The sequence below is a fragment of the Vombatus ursinus genome, unplaced genomic scaffold (assembly GCF_900497805.2).
Source record: "Vombatus ursinus unplaced genomic scaffold, bare-nosed wombat genome assembly UNPS02014812.1, whole genome shotgun sequence".
Classification (NCBI taxonomy): Eukaryota; Metazoa; Chordata; class Mammalia; order Diprotodontia; family Vombatidae; genus Vombatus; species Vombatus ursinus.
The window spans coordinates 40,846,843-40,870,881 of record NW_020954590.1 but is presented as its reverse complement, the minus strand read 5'-3'; the positions used below and the strand labels follow the sequence as shown (position 1 = coordinate 40,870,881).

The following is a 24,039-nucleotide window of genomic DNA, read 5'->3' as shown; positions in this document are numbered from 1 at the left end:
CAGGTTCTCCTGATTCCAGGGCCAGTACTCAAGCCACTGTGCCACCTCACTGCCACCTTCTTCCAGTGACTTGGGCATTTGGCTCATAGTCTTACTCTCCACTCCATCCTCTGGAATTTCAGCGACTTCTATAAGTATCTGAGACTGGATTTGAACTCCAGTCCTCTTGACTGCAGTCAGGGCCAATGTTGTATTCATTGCACCAAGAATGCAAGGTTTCCCACTGTACCTGGGGCCATCTCCAGTCATCCTGATCTGTATCTTGCCACTGGGCCCAAGTGACTCCAGAGGAGAAATTGAGGCTGGCGACTTTGCACAGCCCTCCCTCACTTAAATCTAATTCACTTGCAAGTCATGGTATCAACTTCCCTCTGAGAACGAAGGACAAACAACGATTTATATATGAATATTTATGAACTTTCACTACTCTTACCTGACATTTAAAAAGCTTAAATTATTGCAACAAAATCCACCAGAATTTTACCCCAAATCTCATGACTCCAGATTGTTTTTGCTTTTTTTCTGTTGTATCAGACTAGCTCTTGTAAACCTTAACACATGATATAAATAAATGCGAATGATTATTTATAATAACAATAATAGCAAGAGCTGATATTTATATAGCATACTGAGAGCTCCAAAGTGCTTTACATACATGAGCTCATTACCCATTTGTTGTGTGTGAAATAAGATGATACATGTAGAGTGCTTTATAACCAGAAAGTACTATGGAAATGTGAGTTCCTTATTATATTACAGCTTTAATTTCTCCCCTGAGCTCCAGATCCTCATTCCCTGCTGCCTGCTCAACATTGATACCTATCTATCTCGGCAGCATTCCAAACTCGTCTTAGTCGAAACTGAGATCATCATTTTTCTTCCCAAAGTTTGTGCTACATCGTAGCTCCTCTCCTTCCATTAACAGTATCACACTGTTCTAGGCCAGGAAGTTAGAGTTACTTTGACTTTATTCTGCTTCAGACTCCACTTCTAACCAGTTCCCAAATCCTATTGATTTTACCTTAGTCATAGCTCTCAAATTAATTATACAATTTTAAGGGTGCAAAAATGCCTTAGAAGTCATTTAGTCTAATGGATCTTAGGTCATGAATCTTCTTTATGCTATATTGAGCAGGTGTTCATTTAGTTTTCTTTTTATCCTGTGCCTACTGCCCTAGTCCAGGTCATTATTACCTCTTACTTTATTATAATAGCCTTCTAACCATTCTCTTGCCTCCAATTTCTCTCCTCTGCAACCATCATGAGCACTGCTACTCGTCTTCTTTCTTATATCCAGACCTAGTCACCTAACTCTACCGCTAATAAATCCTTCCTACCTGTGGAGTGAAGTCCAAACCCCTCTGAAGATTTCTCCTTCATATTTTCCTTGAACACTTTGTCTAGTTCTTTTTCTCCTTCCACACTCTATTGTGCTATACTATACTTATCTATATGTTTCCTACCCATTTTTCATCCTCCTGCACCCAAAAAAATCTTAGATCTGGATTTTTGAAGGCATCATAATATATTCATAATATGTCATAATACACATATACATATATATCCCTAATTACCATATGGTTTGAAATTCCATCTCCTATGGAAGGGAACCTGTTTCACAGGATGGGTCTGGTCATACCCTAGTATTCTGTCTTCCATCTGATGACCCTTCAGATTTATGATATGGATTTATGAGGGCATCCATTCTAGATGTTGATTAAGACTCCCCTCTACAATGTATTCGACCTCTGGCTTTCTATCCTTTGCATGATGACCTCCACTGATGAGGAACTACTGCTATATCCCAAGGAAGGACATTCATTCTCCTTTGGTTAACTCACATTATTAGGAAATTTTTCTTTATTGAAAGCCTAAATTTGATTCTTTTCAACTTCTATTTATCACTTGTGTCTGCCCTATCAGATCAGTCAAATGCCATCCACTCTCCTATTAGTAACCATCTTAAACATCTGAATGGTATAAATAAGTGACCCCATACAGGCAATAGGCATAAAGGTAGGTCTACCTATTTGTAAGTCTGCAGTTCCATAGCACAGAGCCAGGATGCCCATTGATAGTTCCTTGTTCTGCTTCTGCTTGTAGTGAACATTGTCCTTCCTTTTTCTCTTCCTTAACTACTCATGCATTTGTGTCTAAATTTTGAATGGTGCAATCTTCATAGGTTGAAGAACCCATCAGGTTAGAGAAGTCAAAATACTATATATTTTTTAATGTCTGTGGGACTACCCAGCTCATTGTCAGTACAAAGCTTTCTGTTACCTTAAAACAAGACAAGTCATACCCTAGTATCTCTCTCTTCCATCTGATGACCTTTCAGTTCTTTGAAGATATCATGTCCTCTGTATATCTTCTTTCTTCCATGCTAAATTTCCTTACTTTCTTTAGCCAGTTATAGTATGTCAGGAACTGAACATGAATGTCCTCCAGCTTATCAATATTCCTCTTCAGCAGTGGTGCCAAAAACTAATCACAATAGTCCAGTTCTAGTCTGACCAGGAACTATCACTTCCTTCTTTCTGTATATCATTACTTTCTTAACAGCCCAAGACCACATGAATTTTTTTGACCACCATATCACATCATTGAGTTATATCCTCTCTTTTTCAAGAAAATTGCTATCTAGCCATGGCTCCTCAATCTTACAATTATCAGGTTGATTTTTAAAAATCGAGTGTAAGACTATATTTACCCTTCTTAAATTTCTTACTTGCTTCTGTCCCTAGTAGATTGTAAGCTTTTTGAGGGTAGGAATGGAGATGTTTTCATCTTTATATATCTAAGGCCTAGCATAGTGCCTTGAACAATGCAGATATTCAACAAATGTTTATTAAGAGGACTTAAATGATATTTCAAAAGTAGTAAACACTGTTACTAACTGGTGGTATCACAGAAGGCATCACCAAGAAGTTGGTGGTTGAACTGGGTTTTAAGAAATAGAGGTAAAGAGGTTTCATAGGAAGGAGAGAAGTGAATGGGATTACAGCAGAGTACATTCTAAGAACGGAGACTATTGAGGGGAAAAAAGGAATTGAGGTAGGAAAGCCAGGGGATGTGTATAGGGGATGGCACATAATCTCATATGGAATACATAGAGTATAGTAGAATAAGATAAAGTTGGAGTAATAAGATGACATCTGTGAAAATTTCATAGGGTTAGGAATATCTTTAACAGGCTGTTGATTCCTTTTGTGAAATTTAAATTATTGAATAATTACAAACAAACTGGAAAGAAATATGCTTTCATCCATCCCACAAGTTTATCAAATGTCTTAATTTTAGATAAGACAGTTTATTTTTGTCACCATTCTCATTCTCCTGCAATTCAGCCTTATGCACCCCAACCGGTTTAATGCTGTTCTTTTGGGCTTGTGTTGAGAGAGCAGAAGAGTTTTGGTTCCTTCATCATTTTTTTCTTTTACTGTATTCATCTGGCTAGATACACTATACAATAGTATATGTGGCTGTATTCATGTCTAGAACTATTTGGTATGAATATACGCTTTCTGCAACCATATGGATCCTATTAAAATTGATCACTCTCCAGTTCTCCAGGAAGCAATTATGTGCAGCCTCCTCTCTGGATCCTTTGCAGATCTGTGCTTTAGACAACTCATTGAAGAGTCTGATGTCAGTCAGCTGTTGTAGTGAATGCTCAGCAGGGCTCCTCATAAGCTTTGGGAGATGGAACATATCTGCCCTTTCAAAAGCAATTTATGTCACACTTGGAAGAAGCAGAGATCAATATAGACCTATATATATATATATTTTTTTTTTTATTTGATTTGAGGAATTGACCCCATTTCCCAAGATGTTCCCTGAGAATTTTGCCCAAGAGCATCCAGGAGATTGCTGGTGGGGATTGGAGACCTTTTGGAAGGTCACCTAATTGGTGTCTGCAGAAAAGGGAGATTATTGCAGATGGATCAAAGAATGCAGGAGACTCTGACCTCTCTTCAAACCTCCTTCCTTAAGAAAGAAGTTTGAGGTGGGCACAATGGAAGGTGTTGAAGTAGGGTCTGTCAAGAATCTTGCAAAAGAGTAGGGTCAGCTTTTGTGAAAGCATTACTCTCCGTTTTTAAAAGCATGATCTTTAGTGTACTCACTGGACTCAAAGGAAACCATCCTGGCAGTCAACAATAGGCTTGTGATAATAGGTGATTGTGCTTACTCTCTTCATTCTTATGAGTGCATCTTTATAAAACCCCTTTGTGGTTAAATTCTAATGGAGACCCAGAGTTTCTTGAGCACACTGGATTCTTAGGAAGAAGAAAGTCAGGGAGAGAGCTGAACGTGGATGGGTCCTGTAAAAGCTGCAACAGTGTGGCACTCTCCAAATGACCTAAATCAGGATTTCTATTTATGATACATCATTGAGAAATGTAGGCCTAGTTTGCTTTTTACACTAATGTAATAATTTCACTTCACTCGTGCCTATAACAATGGATAACAAGCAGAGTATTTGAAAGTAACAATACTACAGTGCTTTTTAAAAGCAATTCATAATTTTTACTAATTGAAAGAGGGATTTGGGTCTCCCCACTCTATAAAATTTTACCTTATTTCAAGTTATTGTGATATACTTTCTAATTTCTTAAAATTTTAGATTATACATGCCATTGATTGCTTTTATCAATACAGAAAAATTAAAAACTGACTACATTAATAGGCCTGTCATATATTAAAATTAATATCCTCTTGGGAATGGATATGCTTATATCTGTACATATATTTGAGTGTGTATCTGTAACTCTCTGTCTGTCTATCCACCCATCCATCCATCCATCCATCCATCTTCTAAAACAATGTAAGGTGCCATGCCATTTAAGCCACCAAAAGTCATGAAATGCATCTGGCCTCTTAACCAACAAGGCAGTGTTCCACATGTGGTTCCTTATTCTACATGGAGATTAGAAGTAAATATTGCGGTATTGAATGTCAGTATTAGAAAAGGCCTAAGTGAAACCTTCAGTATTATTGAAATGTATCTGTTCTTGTTATTGACTTATTTCAGTCGTGTCTGACTTTTTGGTGACTCCATTGGGCTTTTCTTGGCAAAAATATTGGAGTGGCTTGTTATTTTCTTCTCCAGCTCATTTTTACAGATGAAGAAACCGAGGCAAACAGGGTTAAATGATTTGCTCAGGATCACATAGCTATAAATATTGGATGTCAGCTTTAAACTCAGGGAGAAGAATCTTCCTTCTTATAATAATAATGTATTGTTATAGAACTATTTCATTAAAAGATTCATTGTAGAAGTTACAGGGTACTCTTCCATCATGGTAACTCAATAGTTTTTAAGCACTAAGAACCATTAAGTCTCATCAAACCATATTGTTACTCCCAGTCCTTCCCACCTCTCCATCTCCCACTTACTACATGATTAGTCAATACCAACTTTGCAATGAACTTAAGTTCCATATGTGGCCTTTATGAACAACATAGAATTGAGCAAAAGGTGGATAATAGCCTGGATTGCCTTTGGAAAATCACACAATTCTTTTAATGAGCCCAGCATACTCTGTAACAAAAACATCTTTTTAAACTCCAGTGTGTTCTTCTAATGATACCTTATAACTGTAAATCATGGGACTCTACAGTCTGAAGAACTGACTTTAAGAATCACTCAAAAGGCAATAGAGAAGTGTATGGTGGGTGTGAGCAGGCTGCGATGCATATTGTGGGTGTAGAGTGGTGCAAAAGAAGTAATGTAAAAGGTATCATCAGGGAAATCTAGAACCAGAGAAAGGGAGTGAGATGAGGGCCAGTTACATACTAAGTTTGAAAGACAACTGACAGCATGTATAAATTCAGTGGCATCACATGAAAACATGATGAAGGCCCATAGCAAGTTGGGTGAATTTATGGGAGGGCAGAGAAAAGAATCACATTCTATGAGTGAACAAGGATGGGTTGTGATCTGCATCATGGGAAAGAACATATACATTGATGAGCTCACAGGTGTATTGAAGGATTGGAGTGTGACTTTGTCATGCCCTGTCTCCCAGTATTTTTGTTTGCCCTTTTGTCTCAGTAAATTTATCCACCAAATTACATTTTGCTTAAGCTAATACGAATTTTTATTTTCTAGAAATATACTGGATAGACAGAATTCTCTCATTACATCCCCTGGCTGTACAGGCTAAACATGACCCAGAAATATATTGAGCACTGGGAAAAAAATTGGTATGGGGATACTAAAAAAAAAAAAAAAGGCTCTAGGTAATTTGCAGGCATTTTTGTCTACCATTTTTGCTATCATCTTTATCCTTCCTTGCCATTTTGTTTCCCACTTAGCCTTTCCTTCTTTCTAACCATCCATCTCTGTAGGGATTAGAGAGCCTTCTTTCTACAGCCTAAAGGCAGAGTTGCTGACTGCAAAGGCATTTCATTGAAACCTAAAGGCTGACCTATCACAGACTTCCAGAATTGTCTTTTTTCTAAGTGATGCAGAAAGTGTTCTGCTGCTTCTCGAATGTAATAGAATTATCCCTTATTTAAACAGCTGTCCCATGTAGACAGAGTACATTTGGAGTCCTAATGCGGTTTAACATTGGGAATCAGTCTTACTGTTTGAATTGGAAATAAGAATCAGCAAATAACTCAAGTTCTATGCTATGTCAGCCTGGCATAATTTTGCAGAGTTTGTCTTTGGGGACAGTATTTTTGGTTGCCGGAAAATATTATACTAGCAATGTTGCATACCAATTAGTTGTATTAAAATATATATTATGCAGCGACTCTGCACTTGGGTTAAAAAGTTTCCTTGACAACATCATTTAACTTCTTACTGTTCTTTTCCTGCTGCTAGTATAAATATCTAAGATGTTTTTGTTCAAAACATCAATTAGACTTCAATATAATCTTTATTAATACAGATGTGTTATTACAAGAAGACTGCTGAGCTATGATAATTTGCACAGCAAGAACAATAAAATACCTCCCTTCTCTTTGCATGTATCCCAGAATGCTTAAATTTTCTATTCATTTACAAAGCTAATCACAACCTTCTATAGTATCTTTTTACAATTATAGTCAAATCTTTAAAGCTCTCATCATCAAAAGCATTATCCTTCAAAGGTAAACATAATGGAAAATTCTCGTGTTATAGATGGCTAGAAAAAGGCACCCATTAGCTTTAGCCATATGTGGTGATAATTTTTTTTTCCTATTCTTTTCTTCCCTTTTCCACAGCCAAAACTCCCCACTTCTTGAGAATTCAGAACGTGGAAGTCAATGCCGGGCAGTTTGCCACCTTCCAGTGCAGTGCCATCGGTAGAACAGTGGCTGGGGACAGACTCTGGCTTCAGGTATGGTCATACATTTTTGTCAATAGTAGAGTAAGATGTGTTGTTTTTTTTCAGCTTTTTTTTTTCTAATGAGGGAGAGAAAGCCCCCAAAATCTATAACCATAGACAAATTGCCTTTAACCTCTCAGTGCTCCAGGCTGCTTAAAGCATAGAATTGAGGGGTGACTTTTCAATCTGCAGTTGTAGAAGAGAATTTCCACAATGAGACATCCCCTTAGCAGTGAGATCATGGATCTGGACCAGTAAGCAAAACCCAAACAAGGAGGATACAGCTCCATCAAAGCTGCAGCTAATATAAAGTAAAAGATTCTCCTTTCATTTTGCTACATCATCCTTCATTAGCCTTTGAGTAGCTGTGTTTTCTGAGTTCCCTCGTTTCTTTTGCTCTCATAGGTTTCTAGGATCATAGATTTAGAACTGGAAGGCACCTTAGAAGCTATCAAGTCTAATCCCCTCATTTTACAAATCAGTAAACTGAGGCCAGGACATGTTAAATACGTTGTCCAAGGTCACAGAGATTTTACATGGCAGGACTGATTTAAATCCACATTGTCTGACTTCGAATGCCTTGTTCTTTCCCTTAAACTGTGCTGACTCTCTTGATGAAAAATAATATTACAAGGGTACCTACCACAGTTTATTGCTTTTCCTGGTATATTTTTCTTGACCCTTTTACTTGGATTTTTTTTTTCTTTTTAGTCTTTTTATCAATCCAATCAAATTGGCGGTTACTTCCAAAGTTACATTTAGGTTTGAGGGCAAGGAAGGGTGTTAAGGAGTAAGGTATTCCAACTCTTCTCCTCTCCCCCCACCCTTTTTTTTTTTAACATAAAAGAAATCTGTAGGGTGAGGAAAAAATATTTGGAGGCGTTTGCGATATTTGGAACTTTCCAGTGAAATGTAACCGTTAGTATGGGAAGGATCTTTTCTGGTAATTGCTGTTATTTCTCCTGGTCCCCATGGGTTCCATCCCTCCTCAGCACAGGAGAGAATGGGAAGGGGAGATAGGTTAATGGATTTATCCATAGTTCCCCAGTGAGTCAGAGATGGGAGTGAGATTAGTTGATTTGCTTAATCCACCAAACCATCTACTTCTTAAAACTCCAGGCCCTTTTTTTCCCCATAGCACTTCTTCAATCTCATCGTTGTTCTTTCTGCTCTGACAGTAATCTACAGAGCAGTTGTGCCTCATCTTGACTGGTGTTACCTCTATTTCTTTCTTGTCTTTTAAATTCTATCCACTTCCCCTCCAGGTGTTTTTTCGTTCCTATTTGTTTCCTAAAATCAGCTTTCTTTCTTACTTTGATCTATCTGCATAGTCCATTTCTGCCTCGACTCCCAAATTTCTCTTTATATAAATTTACCACATTTTTACCATAACCATTTCTTCTTACAGTTTGAATAATGATTATGGTAATGATGATACCTTTCCATTTCCAAAATGTCTATACTTTTCAAAAATACTTTCAGATACATACATTTGATATAATTAGTGCTAGAAGGGAACTAAAGAGATCAGTGATTTTCTTCCCTTCTCCCCACAACTATCCTCACCCTTCCCTTCACCTGACAGATAAGGAAGCTGGACCAGCGGTGGTTAGGTGACCTGCCCGGGGGAAGCAAGGTAGGAAAGCAGCAGAGGCAAAATAGGACTCTAAGTAGTTTTTTGTCTCCAAGCCCAATGATATTTCTACTCTTGTATGTCACTTCTCTCATTTCATTCTCTCAGCATTCCTCTGAAATATTTCCAAATAAGGAAACTGAGGGACAGTAAAGCCAAAATGATTTTGCCCAAGGGTCATACAGTTCTTTAGTATGGGAGCCAGGATTAGGACTCAGGTATTCCCACATCCAGTTTAGTCTTCTTCCTACTACACTCTCTCCCTCAGGCCCAGTTGTCTTTCCTCATTGACCTTTTTCTTTTCCACAACCTGGACTAGAAGTTTTCTTAGTTTTTGAAGAATAAAAAGGAAACTATGAAGAACTTTGGACCTGAACATATTTTAGCACGTTAAAAAATTCCTCTTTACTATTCACCTTTCTTTGAAAGCATTTTATTTTTTATTTTTATCTGGCTTGTTTTGTTTTTGCTAGGGTATAGAAATAACTCCATTATAGAATTCTAATAACTCTATAATTGAATTCAACATTTGCCATATTTTTGTTCTCTTTAGTTGCCAGCTGTCTTAAGTCTTTATCATCAGGGATCATCATTTTAGAAGATACTTTCCTTAACAGTTGCACTTTTTCCTCCCTTCCTGCACCTTTGATTCCAATCCATGGGGTGAATTTCTTTTGCGTGTACTTCCTTAGGAACTCATGTGTAACTTGGTCTCTTTGCTTTCTATAATAAATCAGTTGGTGATCCCATGGATGTACTCCCATGGTTTCAATGACCATCTCTATGCAGATGGTTCCTAGCTCTTTGTAGTGTCCTGGTCTCTCTTCTGGGCTGTAATTCTACGTCTCCGACTTCTTCTTGGCCATTTTGAACTGGATTTCTTGTAGATATCTAAAACGCATCATGTTTAAAACAGAACTCATCTTTTCTTTCAGAACTTGCCCACTTCTAGGCTTTCCTTTTATTGTCAAGGGTACCGCTCTCTTCCCAGTCCCAACCTCATAGACCTGGTATCATCTTCAGCTCTTCATTCTTACCTATGCCACATGTATAATCAATTACCGATCTTGTCATTTCTAACCTTATAACATCTATAGTATGCATCTCCATCAGCCCATTCATATAGTCACCACCCAAGTTCAGGCCCTCATCAACTCTTGTCTGGACTATTGCCAATAGCTTTTTATCTGGTCTCTCTGCCTCAGTTCATCCCCCATATGGCTCCCAAAGTGATTTCTTTCAAAAGCATAGGTCTGACCATGTGTCATGTTCATTGATCTCCAGTGGTTCCCTGTTATCTCTAGGAATAAATCTAAAGTCTTCCATTTGGCCTTGAAAGCTCTTCATAACCTGGCACTTTTTTACCTATTCAGCTTTCTCATACCTTACTCCCCTCCTGACACAAGCTCCAGCAACACTGTACTACTTGTAGTCTCTTCAGTGTGACACCCCATTTTCCATCTTTCTACCTTTTGTTGGCCTTCCCTGGTGCTTAGAATGCTCTGCCCCCTCCCTCTATTTCTTAATTTCCCTAACATCCTTCAAGATTACACTGTAGGAGACCTTTCCCATTCCTCCCAGCTGCTAATGCCATCTCCTTTTAAATTACATTCTATCTACGCCATACAAATCATGTATATATGTATATATAATGTATATATAACATATATATATGATATATACCCTAGTTATTAACATTTTTTCTTCCTCATTAGAATAGGAGCCACTTTAAATTATATTCTATCTACTCTGATAGATCATATATATGTGTGTGTGTGTGGTATGTGTGTATATATATATATATACATATATATATCCTAGTTATTAACATTTTTCTTCCTCATTAGAATGGGAGCCACTTTAAATTACATTATATCAGGGGCAACTAGGTGGCGCAGTGGATAGAGCACCGGCCCTGGATTCAGGAGGACCTGAGTTCAAATCCGGCCTCAGACACATAACACTTACTAGCTGTGTGACCCTGGGCAAGTCACTTAACCCCATTGCCTAGCCAAAACAAAACAAAACAAAAACAAACAAACAGAAAATAAGTTACATTCTATATACTCTGATAAATCATATATATGTGTGTATGTGTATATCTCCATATATCTCCATATATACATATTTGTAGTTATTAACATTTTGTCTTCCTCATTAGAATGGGAGCCATTTGAAGGTTGGGACTGTTTTTGTCTTTCTTTTTATCCTTAGGAAATTGCATGGTACCTGGTGAATAGGAATTGCTGAATACTTGTTGACTGTCCCAGAGAGTTACTAGAGGCACTGAGAGATTAAGTAATTTTCCCATGGTCACTCAGCCAGTATGTATCAGAAGTAGTATCTGAACCCAGGTCGTCTTGCTTCAACTATATTGTTACCTCTGATAACGATAATGAATGTAACCACCATGCCTACGTTCATTTACAGCTTACCCTTCAACAAGTGTGTTCATTTTTCATGCCCCTGTTTATTAATCTGTCTCTTCCTCTCAGTCTGCTAGCAAGTAGATATACTTAAAAAAAAAAAGAATAATGTGAAGCTATTGTGCTAGGCCGCCTTTTTGAAAGTTGCATTCAGTCATGAACTCTCTGTTCACAACTGGCTCAGAATAGTCAGTTTAAGAAGTCAGTGAGTTTCTATTCAGTTTTTTAAAGGTCAAGCAGAAAGGATGTTTTGCAGAAATAGAAACTGACCACCCTATTTTTATGAAAGAGTGTACCCTTTAATGTAGAAATCTTCATATGAAAGGAATAAGCCCTTTCTCTTTCTGCAGAGGTTTTGTGTCCAACAGTGTCACCAATGGATGAGATTGAATCTGATATTAAGACTGAAGTAGCAATCTAAATAGTCACTTCCAATGTTGCCAAGAGTTTATGGAATATTTGAGATCATAGAATATTGATTCTGCTTAAAAATGGTTTCAAAACTCCTACTTCAGAACTAGCATTTCTTTAAAAAGACCTCAAAATATTTTCTACCCTTAGCAAAAGGTTTTCTGCAATTCAGCAATGAACATCTTATGCAGATGTGCTAATAGACATGTTCCAAATTAAAGGAGCAATGGGAAGGATAAGAATTCTCCAGTTGTAATATGAACTATACATGTCAGATTTCTACTGTAAGGGTTGAGATTTATACAAATATACAGTACATAATGTTTGTAAATTATTTCTAAAGCCAACACATCTACTTATTCCCTTATTTCTCTCCTTTCTTCCCCATTTCTTTATGGTCTTCTCAATGGCTAGTCATATTGACACCCTGCTTAGTATCTATTGCAGAATGCAATTTCAATCATGATTTTTTGGATTGTAGAATTTAAAAGTATATACCTTTTTGTGAAGTCACTTCTTCATGGAGGGCTGGGCAAACAGAGTGTTTCTCTTTACTATTTGCTCCATTAATTAATAGATCATGTTCATATTACAACCAGAAAACTTCATTTAATCCATTGCCCCTAAATTTATATTCACAGAATGGTAAAAGAAAATTAAAATTCAGGGAGTCTGACTTCTCTTTTAGTGCTGTGTCTACTGTAAGAACACATTGCTTTTTCTTATTTATAATAGCATTTATGCAATGCTTTAATGTTTTCAAGGCATTTTACAGTTATCACATTGTAGCATCACTGCAGCTCTGAGAAACAGGTGTTACTATCACCTCTGTTTTACAAAGGAAGAAACTGAGCCTTAGAGAAGGGGACACATTAAGTAAGTTTCTGAGGCCAGATTTAAACTCGGGTATTCCTGACATCAAATCTAGTACTGAACCTAGTAGGGTAACAGGCAACATGGATTTTTAAAATGATGTGAGGGCAAATTGGTAGCACTGTGAAAATAGCAGTGAAGCTGGTCAGGAGAACTCTTAGGTTAAACCTTGCTCAACCATTAATCAGCTGTGTGGCTTTGCTCTGAGTTCCCTTTAAACATAAAATGAGCAGGTTGGATTAGATGATTTCCAAGGTCCCTCCAACTCTAACATTCTGTGATTCCTTAATTTAGAGGGAGAGTAACAAAAGCACAATCCAACTGTATAAAAACACTCCATTATTAAAATATGTATAAATCTATGTATGTGCATGGATATACTAATCAGCATCTTGTAAGAAAGGTCAGTGGTTGGATTGCATACATTATGAATTAAATGTGCTTACCAGATAAGGCTTTCAACATAAACATAACATACAAATAAATCTGATGATGACACTAATGAAGGAATGTTTATGATTAACAGATGTGTCCCATCTGCCTCCATTTTCTTTGTCACATATGTGGACCACACAGGTTATTGCCAATATGGGATTTGCTTTTTTTTTTTTCTCTGTTATACTGAGCAACCGAACAAACACACAGTTCACATCCTCCATTATTGAGGGTCCACCATACTTAGACTATCTTGTTTTGTATGAACAGTTACCATAGAAAAACAGCTGCAATGGGATTGGCTGGGAGTGAGGGGTGTTGGTGGCTTTATAATTGTTGAGAACTGAATCCCTCAGTGATCTCTGGTGATGCCAACATTCTGGCTTTTACAAATAGATGTAAACTTGAGTCATTTAGAGAAGACCAGCTATCTCTGTGAACGTGAGAGGCTAGACACACACAAAAAAAGAAAAGATGATCACCTTTCATTTTAAGGGAAGAGGCGGTCTGTTTTGCTAGCACTGGATTTAGAGTGAGACTTTGTTGTATACTTAGTAGCTGTGTAACTGTGATAAATCATTCAACCTTTCTGGACCTCAGTTTCCTTATTTGAAAAATGGGAATGATGATACATACAGTACCTTCCATGCAGGGTACTTGTGAGGATGAAATCATATAATGTATTAAAGCATTTTTCAGATATTAAGGTGCTGTAAAAATGCTAGCTATTATTATATTCTGTCCCCTTGTTGAATCCACATTTTGAAAATATGGCAAAATGTATTTAATGTATTGAGTAAAGGACTGTGGGATTCCTGATTTGTGTCTTTTTGTGGCTATATATTGTCTGCTTACCAGGCAGTTTGTGTTATTATGAATTTTTTTTCTTCCATTGTCCATCCTTTAAGGGTTTTATGATTGTGAGTAGAAACTATTATTGTTCTTCTGTGGGTATTTCAAATTTTATTTTGTTGAATTTTCTGTGCATTCTTTGGGAGTTGTTTTCACGGAGTATTTTATGTACAGAATAACACAATTCAACTTTATAGAAAATAAAGCTAATACCCAAAGCCAGTCTTGAAACTGGACGCTTTATAGTTTGGAAAATAGGTTACACTTGAACTTTATTCCAAGTTAGGGGAATAGGTGTTTTCCCCACATCTGTTTCAATTTTCACTTTCCTAGAAACTCTCATAGCATTTTATATCTGTATGCATCACTGTGTCTCCTCTCTCTCTTCCGTTTTTTTCCTTAGAGTTCATATCAAGCCCATGGTGAATGGTAGACAAGGTTTAGTCATCAGAACAAATGGCGACACAGAGACAGCTGATAGGGAGACTGAAAGTGACCTTTGTCATGGCATTGTCTTTTTGATGTATGTCAAAGAACAAAATTGACGCGAGGAAACCTAGTAAATATATAAAGTTCTCCCACCTCCCATCCTCTAGACACTATAGATATTTAGACCACTGCTACACTATCACATTATCAATAGTTGTGTACGCCATGAAATCATTTAATTAGCAAGCATCTCGTCGTCAAGCATCTACTCTGTATCAGCACAGTGCTGGAGGTTGGGGATGGATACAAAGACAAAAAGGGAATTTTGGAAGTCATGTAGTATAATCTACTGTGTTTACAGATGAAGAGCTTGAGGCCCAGAGAGGTAAGTGATTTGGTCAAATTCACACAGCATGTTATTGGGTTGTACAGTCACACCTAGGGAAACTAGAAGGAAGGTACTTGTTTTCAGGTGGTATGTTTGATCATTTACACATTGTTCCTCATTGAGACAAATTGACTTTTCACTGTGGTTTTACATTCTCAGATTACCTGCATATGGGTTTTTCTATATCTTCCTTTTGTGATTAGGATTAATTGAATATTCGATGGCAGAAAAGACTCTGAAAGATCATTTTAGACTAGTCCTGTCCCCTCATTTGAAAGTAATGATAATTTAAACCCCCAAAGATCAAGTGACCTAAAATATCTCAGCCAGTTGGAATTTAAGGTTTTTTTTGGCTCAGTCATTAACTAGCAATCTCATGTTGCATAGTGCAGAGGGAATTGTGGCTGATTCAGAATCAGAGGATCAATGTGACCTTGGACAAACCACTTAACCACCCTGAGACTCAGTTTCCTCATCTGTAAAATGAAGGAATATAAGATTTCTAAAGTCCCTTCTAGTCCTTATGTTCTTTGATTTTATTAATAACTTAGGTACCTGAAGAATGAGATGTTGAAATGACATTAAGATTTCATTTTAAAATTAAACTCAATGTTAACTTCAACAATTTAAAAAATGCAAGGAAAAATTATATTTCTGTGTTTAAATAAACATGATAATTGAATGAAATATTTACATTTACTTCTGAAGTTAGCTTCTAGAAACAGAAGCTTAAATTAGAGTCCTTAAGCTTGTTTTTTTAATATATTTTTATTTATTTCTATTTAATTTAAATTCAATTTAATTGGTTTCTTTTGTAATCCTATGTATTTTATGCATTTGTGAAAAAGGGTTCATAGACTTCATCACACTGCCAAAGGGGTCCAGGACACACACACAAAAAAGGTTCAGAACCCTTGTCCTAGCATGATTATCTTTTTATGATGAACCCAGAAGTCCCATATATTGGTTTCTTTCCTGAGCTTAAGTGCAAATTGGAACAGCTAGGTGGCGCAGTGGATAGAGCAAGTCACTTAACCCTGTTTGACTCAATTTCCTCATCTGTAAAATGCTCTGTAGAAGGAAATGGCAAATCACTCCAGTGTCTTTGCCTAGAAAACCCCAAATGGGGTCATGAAGAGTCAGATACAACTGAAATAACTCAATAACAACAACAAAGTGCAAATTATTCCTGCCTTCTCAGTATGCTGCCTTTGGAAGGAATTATCTCTGGATTAGGGAAGCTTGTCATGATCTTTAGCATTTCTGATTGTTGAACTGACCTTTTCCGTAGCCTGTGCATTCCCTGGGGAATAGTGGAAGAGCAAGGGTAATTTTTATTCAAAAGATGTCATAGATAATGACTAATATTCTCTTTTGTGTCTTACCTCCTTATATTTCCCAATAAAACATGTTTTCCCTTCATTCCTGTACCCCACCATGCACCTTCCTAAACTCTGAACCTTCCCTCCTAGACATCTTCCCTCCCCACTTCAAATAAATTTAAAATTAAGGAAAATATGACATTAACAATGCCTCCTAACAACTTTGATGTTCTCCCTTTGGCAGCCAACCTATCCCATAGTTATGATTGAGAGACCCTTTCTCCCTTGTGACTAGTACAATCCATTATAATCTCTTATTTTCAGGCACTTTTTAACTTTGTGGGGGGAAAAATTACATTTGGGGCCTGAAAACTCTTGATTATTGTTAGCCCAAAGGTATTTTTTTTTTCTTTTGGAAGTTTGATATATAATTCCATTTAGCTGTGTATGAGCTATCCAAGTGTGAAAAAAAGTGTTTTTCACCAGTTAATAAATTTGTCACATGCATTTTCAGAGCTCAGAAAATTCCAGAATTACTTTTGAGAAAAACCTTTAGATTTTCATGACTTAAATTGGTCTTTGTAAGGACATTGGCTTTTGGCCTACTGCAGAAACTTAGCTTACAAATAAACTTTAAACTACACTAATAGCTTTTTAACTGCTATCTTTGGGGAAATAAGTATATGATCTAAAACTGGACATGGTGCAATATTCAGGATGATACAGATTCATGCATTGCTTTTTTCTGTCACTATATAATTATTCTTTTTTTTTTTTTTTGGTTTTTTCTTTTTTGGTGAGGCAATCAGGATCAAGTGACTTGCCCACGGTCACATACACTATCTAATTATTTCAATGACAGCCCTTATAGAGTCTTGTTTAAGAACATCACCAGTGATCATGCAAGTGTGTTTTTGGTACAGATAGGGGTGTGTGCTTGTGTTTCATCGTGTCAATGCACATATCTTTGTTAAGAGTATTTTCTGGCTTTTAGTTTGGCTTATGAGCAGCATGTTCCAAGAGAAAATATTAAGATGATGCACCAGCACCATTCTGTTACTATGTCTAAAAGCCACATTATAGATTTGATAGGAAGGAAAATTATGGTTCCCATGGCAAGCTTAACTTGGGCATTTTACACACATCTATATTAAAGCATAAATTTAGCAGCACTTACAGTCATACAAAATACTGAGTATGCACAAGGAGACCATCCTACGGTTGCTATAGGAACCATTTACTCTTTAAATTTTTCTGTAGTTAAAGTCTCCTCCATCTTCTTTTGAGTTCCTGATGAGTATATGGTATAATTTAAAACAATGTGGTTGGAAACGCAACAGACCTTCTTGGGATGTCCGGTGATTTTACCTGAGTGTGGTTTTTAGGATGTTTTGCATTAAGGCAAAGCCTTAGTGCGTGAAGGTGCTGTGGAAGAAGAAATCTGGCGAGGTTACACATGGAGAAATAGAATCAGTAAGTTGTATCTGGAGATACTGATTTTTAAAAAATCAATAAATGAAATCGACTCAAATAGGATAAAAATTAAAAATTGTATTTCTCTGGGATTGCCTTAGGGGAAAAAAAAATTCAGTGAGAGTGTGCAGCTTTCTGATTTAAAAAGCTTTATAGAAAAGGATTTGAAAGTTCTTAGCCCGGGTTTAGAGTTTGTGCTTTTGAATACCACAAATTAATATGGTTCCCCTTAGAGGACTGGAAGGATGTGTATCTCCTTAAGGAACATCAGTGGTTTGGAGTCGTTTAGAGCAAAACAATTCCAGTGAATGGCTGCTGGAACAGTGTTTCCCATACTCACCACTTGAATCAGCTCTGTATGTAGTTAATTGTTTCTAAGCAACCTAAATGTTGCTCTCAGCAGCACTCACATTTTGGTAAGCACACAGGACTTGGAGGCCACACCTAACTGTGATCTCTTGGGCAATTGAGTTAACCCCTCTGGACCTCAGTTTCCTCATTTGTCAAATCAGTTTGCTAGTACTTGCACTACCAGCCTTACAGGGTTGTTGTGAGGATCGAGTGTGATTATGCCTCATGATTATACATTGGAAAATACTTTATAAATATAAAATGCTATAGTGTATACATATGAACTACTATCGTTTTGAGTAGGAAGGAAGGTTGACCAATTTCCTCCTGGTTTTGGAGTCCTTATAATTACAATGAGCATATTGAGAATCCTATATTCTTAATTGGCTTTTCCTCTAAGGTAAGGGTTCTTAACCTCAGATGTTTAAATATTTTTTTTAAAAAAATGCTTGAACATAATTGGTTTCCTTTGAAAATCTATGCATTTTATTTTAAGCATTTAAAAGCATCATTCTGAAAAGGGTTCCATAGGCTTCACCTCACTGCCCAAAGGGTCCAGGACACAAAAATAAGTAACAGCCCTTTCTCCAAAGAGTATTGCATGGTATGGGCAATAGTGGACACTCTGTAAATATTTACTGAATTAAAAATCTTTTAATACACTTGATATCGGGCCACTATTAGAGTTTCCCCCTTCCTCCCCCACCCCTTCAACACCAATTTCCCCTTTCTTCTTTTGGAGGTGACAGGAGAATGAGAGTAGTGATGGCTTAGGATATTGAAGAAACTATACTTCTTCCCCAGCCCCGCCTCCATTCTTCTAGAATCAGCTCTACAGATAGGTTAGAATGAGAAATGGAAAGGAGAGGGATGTTTTAGCAAGAGACCTGTGTCTTATTTGTATATATTGCTTGGTGGCTAGGGCAGATGCTACCTGTGATATATTTTAATGTCACTACTCTCTCATCAAAATCGGAGCTGGAACAAAGAAAAACAATTTTTTTTATTTTTCTTCTTTTGGATCTTGAGTATCAGAGAGAAGTCCTAAGAGAAGGAAGTAGCATTGCTTTTTACCTTTGAGGGGATCATGCTGACTTTCAGCTGCAAGTCACTTTGCTTAGCTCTTACCACTCTTCTTGAACGGGAAGGCTGAAGAACACTTCTGGGACTGCCCGTCTTCACACACAGTATGAACAAAGTGAGGGTATGATAGCTCAAGTAACTTGTCTTGCATTGTCTATTGGCTTAAATGTTTAGACATGAAGGAAGAATATAGGTAACCAAAAACCATGCGGTAGCAGTTTGATCTTGAACCCCAGGCTGAGGTGAAAAATTATAGAAGGGTGGAGGCACAATCACATTATTTATGCTGTGAGATGACAAAGCAAAGACATTAATGTCTTTGGACTTGGAAAGCATCAATCCAGAACCGTTCACCAAAGGGGAGATGCATTGATCTCCAGCAACTCTTAGATATTGTTGTCATTTTTGTCATTTGTGGTTCTTATATGCATTAAAAATAATGATATTCATGTGCTTTTGTTTATTACTATGTACTTAAATATGAGATGCAACATATCATAGTGGATAGAGAACCAACCCTGAGATCATAAATACCCAGGTTCACACGCTGCCTCTGACAAAGACAAGTTCAGTGACTTTAGGCAAACAACTTAAGTTTTTATTGAGACAGGAAAGGCCCTAATGTAATAAGTTTCAAAGCAGTTGCTTCATACTGCATTGGTAGAGGAAGTTTACTTACTGGGTATTCTCTACAGCAATAAAACCACAGGTACAGACCATAAGAAAAAAAAAATGTAAATACATAATGTAATTGTTATGATTAGATTGGTACATTAGTCTAAACCCAATCAATCTTTTGGTCCTTTTTAGCTGAGATTTTAATTCAAAGTTTCTTCCTTTTGGGCTGTTCTTTGGTGCCCAAAGCTATTTTTGATAGTATTGATTTTTCTACATGAAAGAGATTACTCTCTATTGCTATATGTCTTTAATTGCAATGGTAATGCGTTGGTACATTAGTTTAAACCCAATTAAAACTACTTTAATAACTTTAAAATTTGAACTTTAAAAACATGTAAGAATTAAAAGGATGTAAAATACACCTTCTTTTCTACAATTATTGAGTTATGAACTCAAGGAAGGGGACCTATAGGCAGGAGGGGCGCAGCAAAAGATTTTGACAACCTTTCCTATCCCTGAGGCTAATTTATGTTGTTTTGTTTTGTTTTGTTTTATGTTCAAATTATTAAGTATGTAAAGCACCAGTCTGAGTTGAGGGAGCTAAGGAGAAAGAGACTAGAAGACCAGCTATAACCACATCTATAATTCCCCCCTGACTGAGCTCTCACTACATCTTCAAGGAGGGAGGAATTTTCCTCGTTTTGAATTCCCTAGACAGATGAAATCACAGGTTTTCCCCCTGCCCAGAAGAAAATTATTTTATTTAAATAATGGAATTCAACTTTCAATATACCTCAAATTCCAATTGAATGTATCCCTTTTAAGATACTATTACTTAAAAGTTTCTATCTTTCATGAAATGATCCATGAGATGATTGAAATGTACTTGTTCATATATGTTAATGGAACAAGAAGAGCATAATTCAGATCTTTAAGTCTTCTCTAATCAAAATTGATAAATACTGTAGTTGTCTTGGTTATAAAAGGGTTGAGAAATTCAAAGTCCAGTGTTATCTTAATTATCAGAATGATAAGAACTCTGGGAAGCAGTTTTTGTTGAGATATTAAGTTACTATTTGATTTAAATAATGTGAAATATTTTAAATGGAATTACTTCAGGCACTGCAGATATTAGTGACCCAGTAGCAAGAATTTAATAACCATTTTACAAATGGGCATATCTGAAAGCTGAATAATGTAGACTGTTTTCCCCCCTATTAAGTAAATGAAAAAGCTGCTTAATCCCTACCTGTATGGTTAGGGATGGGTGACTGACCCCATGTCTTTTGCCTTTGAGCCTGCACGGGCAGAGTCATTCCAAAGTGCCCTGAAATTGATTAATTTACTCTAAGTGCTGCTAACATCCCAGAACTTCAATTTTTATTTAATCACAGCTCTGATTTTTGCTAAAACTGTTTCCGAAAGGTTTAATATGTATCTTTTTGCTGGTAAATTACTGCTCATTTAGAAGTCTTAAGAGTTAGTCCATTGCATAAAGATGGTTGTAAGTCTAATTTAAATATCAATCTTTTTGTTTTCCTTCTAGCTTGTTCAAATTGAAAAAAAATGCATTTTAAGACATTGTTGCATTTTCATAGATACGAGTTTAACCCATTAATATAATTTCAAGTTAAGCATCAGTGTGATGTTTTAAGTTAACCAATGAGAGTCATGCAGCCCTGTATATTAAAGTAGCAAGTAATATAACTCATAATTTTTTAACATTTTTCATCAGTTATATGAGATTCTTTCCTCTGTAGTAGGATAATATGATAAGACATAAGCTAAATCTGCATAGAATTTTTAAACTGACTGGGGTGTTTAAACTGATTGAGCATTGAGCGTAAAACCCTCTTTGTACATATGTGGAAACTGAGGCCCAGAGATATAGAGTGATTGCTAATCTTGGGTAATTTCTAATTCACTCCTGACAAGGAACATAATAAAATGTATTGAATAGTTTGTCAAGAGAAGATGCTTTAGCTCTGTGAAGATGAGAAGAAAGCAATTTATTGTGCTTTGTATCTGGGTGTACATTTTAATTATGTTCCCCCTCTGGACAAAACATAAGCTCTCTGCTAACAATTGCCTTTTCTCATCTCCCTTTCTTTTTCTCCCTGTCTTCTCATTTTTTCCATTTTCCTTTTATTTTTACTTTAATCTTCCTCTCTTCTGCCATCTCTTATAGCCCTCTCCTTGTTACTTTTTCTTCTCTCTTCTTCATTTTATCCCTCCTTTGTTTTCTAAATGGGCCCTTCACAGTTTCTAGTCCTTATGCAGTTGTATTTGTCAACAGGAAAAACATACTTTCCAAAAGTAATTGTGATTTCATAAATTGTAATGAGTGTACTTGAGTTTGAGTGATTAACCTTGGAGGCATTTCGATACTTCTTTCCACCCTTAATACTCATTCCACATTTTAGTGCAAGTATAATATTTATGATTGTACATGCTTAACCTAGTTTAATTAGATTTTTACATTCAGCTAAGTGTATCGGCTGGACATGACCATTTTTTCTTGGTCTTAAAAATCTGGGTTTCATGTAATATGCATGTATATAAGAACAAAAACACATACACAAAGTAGATTACTGGGGATTATATCTCATTATAATGCTAGGGAATTTCTACATTTTGTAATTTATATTTCTTTGGGAAAGAAAGAAAAATATGATTTTGATGAACAGAAATGGTATCGATAAAGAAATATGTTAACCTAAAATACATTGAAAACATATTAAAATATCAGTAATAAAAGTTTAGATTTCTTCTTATGTTGTTTCATATATCCCAAGAATAAATTGACTTTTTTCCTCCACTGTCTGAGTTTTCAGAGTGAGACAAGTCCATAGTTCTGCACATATGTCTTCCTTTAAAATGCATATTGTCAGTTACATAACTGTGGTTACACATGCTAATATTATTTCAAAAATATTAATAATGGATCATATTTGACATGTGAGCTTCCATTAAAATACTAATTCTCATTTTTCTTTCCTTCGCAAATTTAAGGAGAGAATATATCTAGTGCTGACTGGTCGGTCAAACTATGTCTTCTTATTTTTTGTTTCCTTTCCCCTTAGTAATTTACTATAACTAATTTGGTCTCAGGGAGGGAAGGAAGAACTGGTTGGCTAATTCAGCTTTGCTCCTTGGTCTCGCCTACTTCCAAATCATTCTTTTATTTACCTCTCTTGCCTTGCACTGGCCTCAGCCAGTGGCAGAGGCTTTAAAAAGAGAGTACTACTATAACTAGAAGGTAGAGCCCCACAAAATAGTATTATTCAAGAGCTAACAGAGAAAGTAAAATAAGCAAGCTTTATATGGAGGACATATTTGCGCTATGTCAGAGGGGTGAGTGGAATGGAGCCTGCTATATAGTAATATAAAGGAGGGTGAAAATAGATCAGGTCCTTTGGGGTGCATGGTGGAAACAGACTGAACTGGATAAATCAGTGTACTTTTATGGAGTTCTAAAAATGGATCAAGCATGAGCAGACATTGGTGGAAGATGGGTGCTGTTCTTGCTGTGCAGATCATTTTTCAGGGATATGAGCTGATTCATGCTAGGGGGAATGCCTGAGCAATTGATAACTAGTTAATATTCAAATCCCCTGCTGGTAGGAAAGGGAATTTCAGCTTTTATTGGAAGTCTTACTTTGACTGGATAACTAGTTAGAGAGGATTTGATTTTTAGCGGGGTGGGGAGGCAACTGAAATTGTTACACCCTTCCTATAAGATTTGCTATGATCTCCAGAGAGACAAGAAAGTCAGGCAGCTCTATGAGCTAGTACTTTAAAAATATATAAGTTTTATTGCTATATTTTATAATATATCACCTATTTTCCCCCCGCTGTATCCCACCTACTCCCAGAGAGTCATCCCTTCAAGTTATCTGCTACTTCCACTGGTCAGAGAGTGGTGATAGAGACTTAAAAGAGGAAATTGTTTAACTCTCAATGAGAATTCTGGGATTTAGAGTTTTGTCTCTCCCTGTCCCTCCCTAGCCAAGGAACTCTCATATAATTTGGAAACCAAACCATGGGATCAACAGCCCTGTGGATAGCTTGAATAAGTCTTTGAGTAGATTTGGGAGAAAAACAAGCAGAAAGGCAGACTCGTAACTGTGGCAGAAGAGGTATAATGATGTTGGGTGTGTCTGGGCTCTACTATGGAAGCCATCATCTTAGTTCATCATATGTAGATAGACCTGCAGCAACCAGAGAACCAGATTGGTAGATGAAATCACCATTAGTGGACTTTCCCCATCTCTGCATGAATTTAGTTGGCTGGGAAAGTGGCTTCTTTCTCCTCCATTTTTTTCCCTTCTACTTTGGTCCTTTTTAGCTGAGATTGTAATTCAGAGTTTCTCTTTGGGGCTGTTCTTTGGGGTCCAATGCTATTTTTGATAGTATTGATTTTTCT

The 24,039-nt window shown here is 36.6% G+C and overlaps 1 protein-coding gene across 3 annotated transcripts in view; it reads left to right on the top strand.

Moving 5' to 3' along the window:
- Positions 1-24,039, top strand: part of LOC114053920 (receptor-type tyrosine-protein phosphatase mu) — a 958,135-nt gene that overhangs the window by 361,318 nt on the left and 572,778 nt on the right. For all 3 annotated transcript variants that reach the window (XM_027877057.1, XM_027877059.1, XM_027877058.1), the window contains exon 5: positions 7,216-7,331. In XM_027877057.1, coding sequence (XP_027732858.1) covers positions 7,216-7,331 — 116 coding nt within the window. The remainder of the gene's footprint in view (positions 1-7,215; positions 7,332-24,039) is intronic.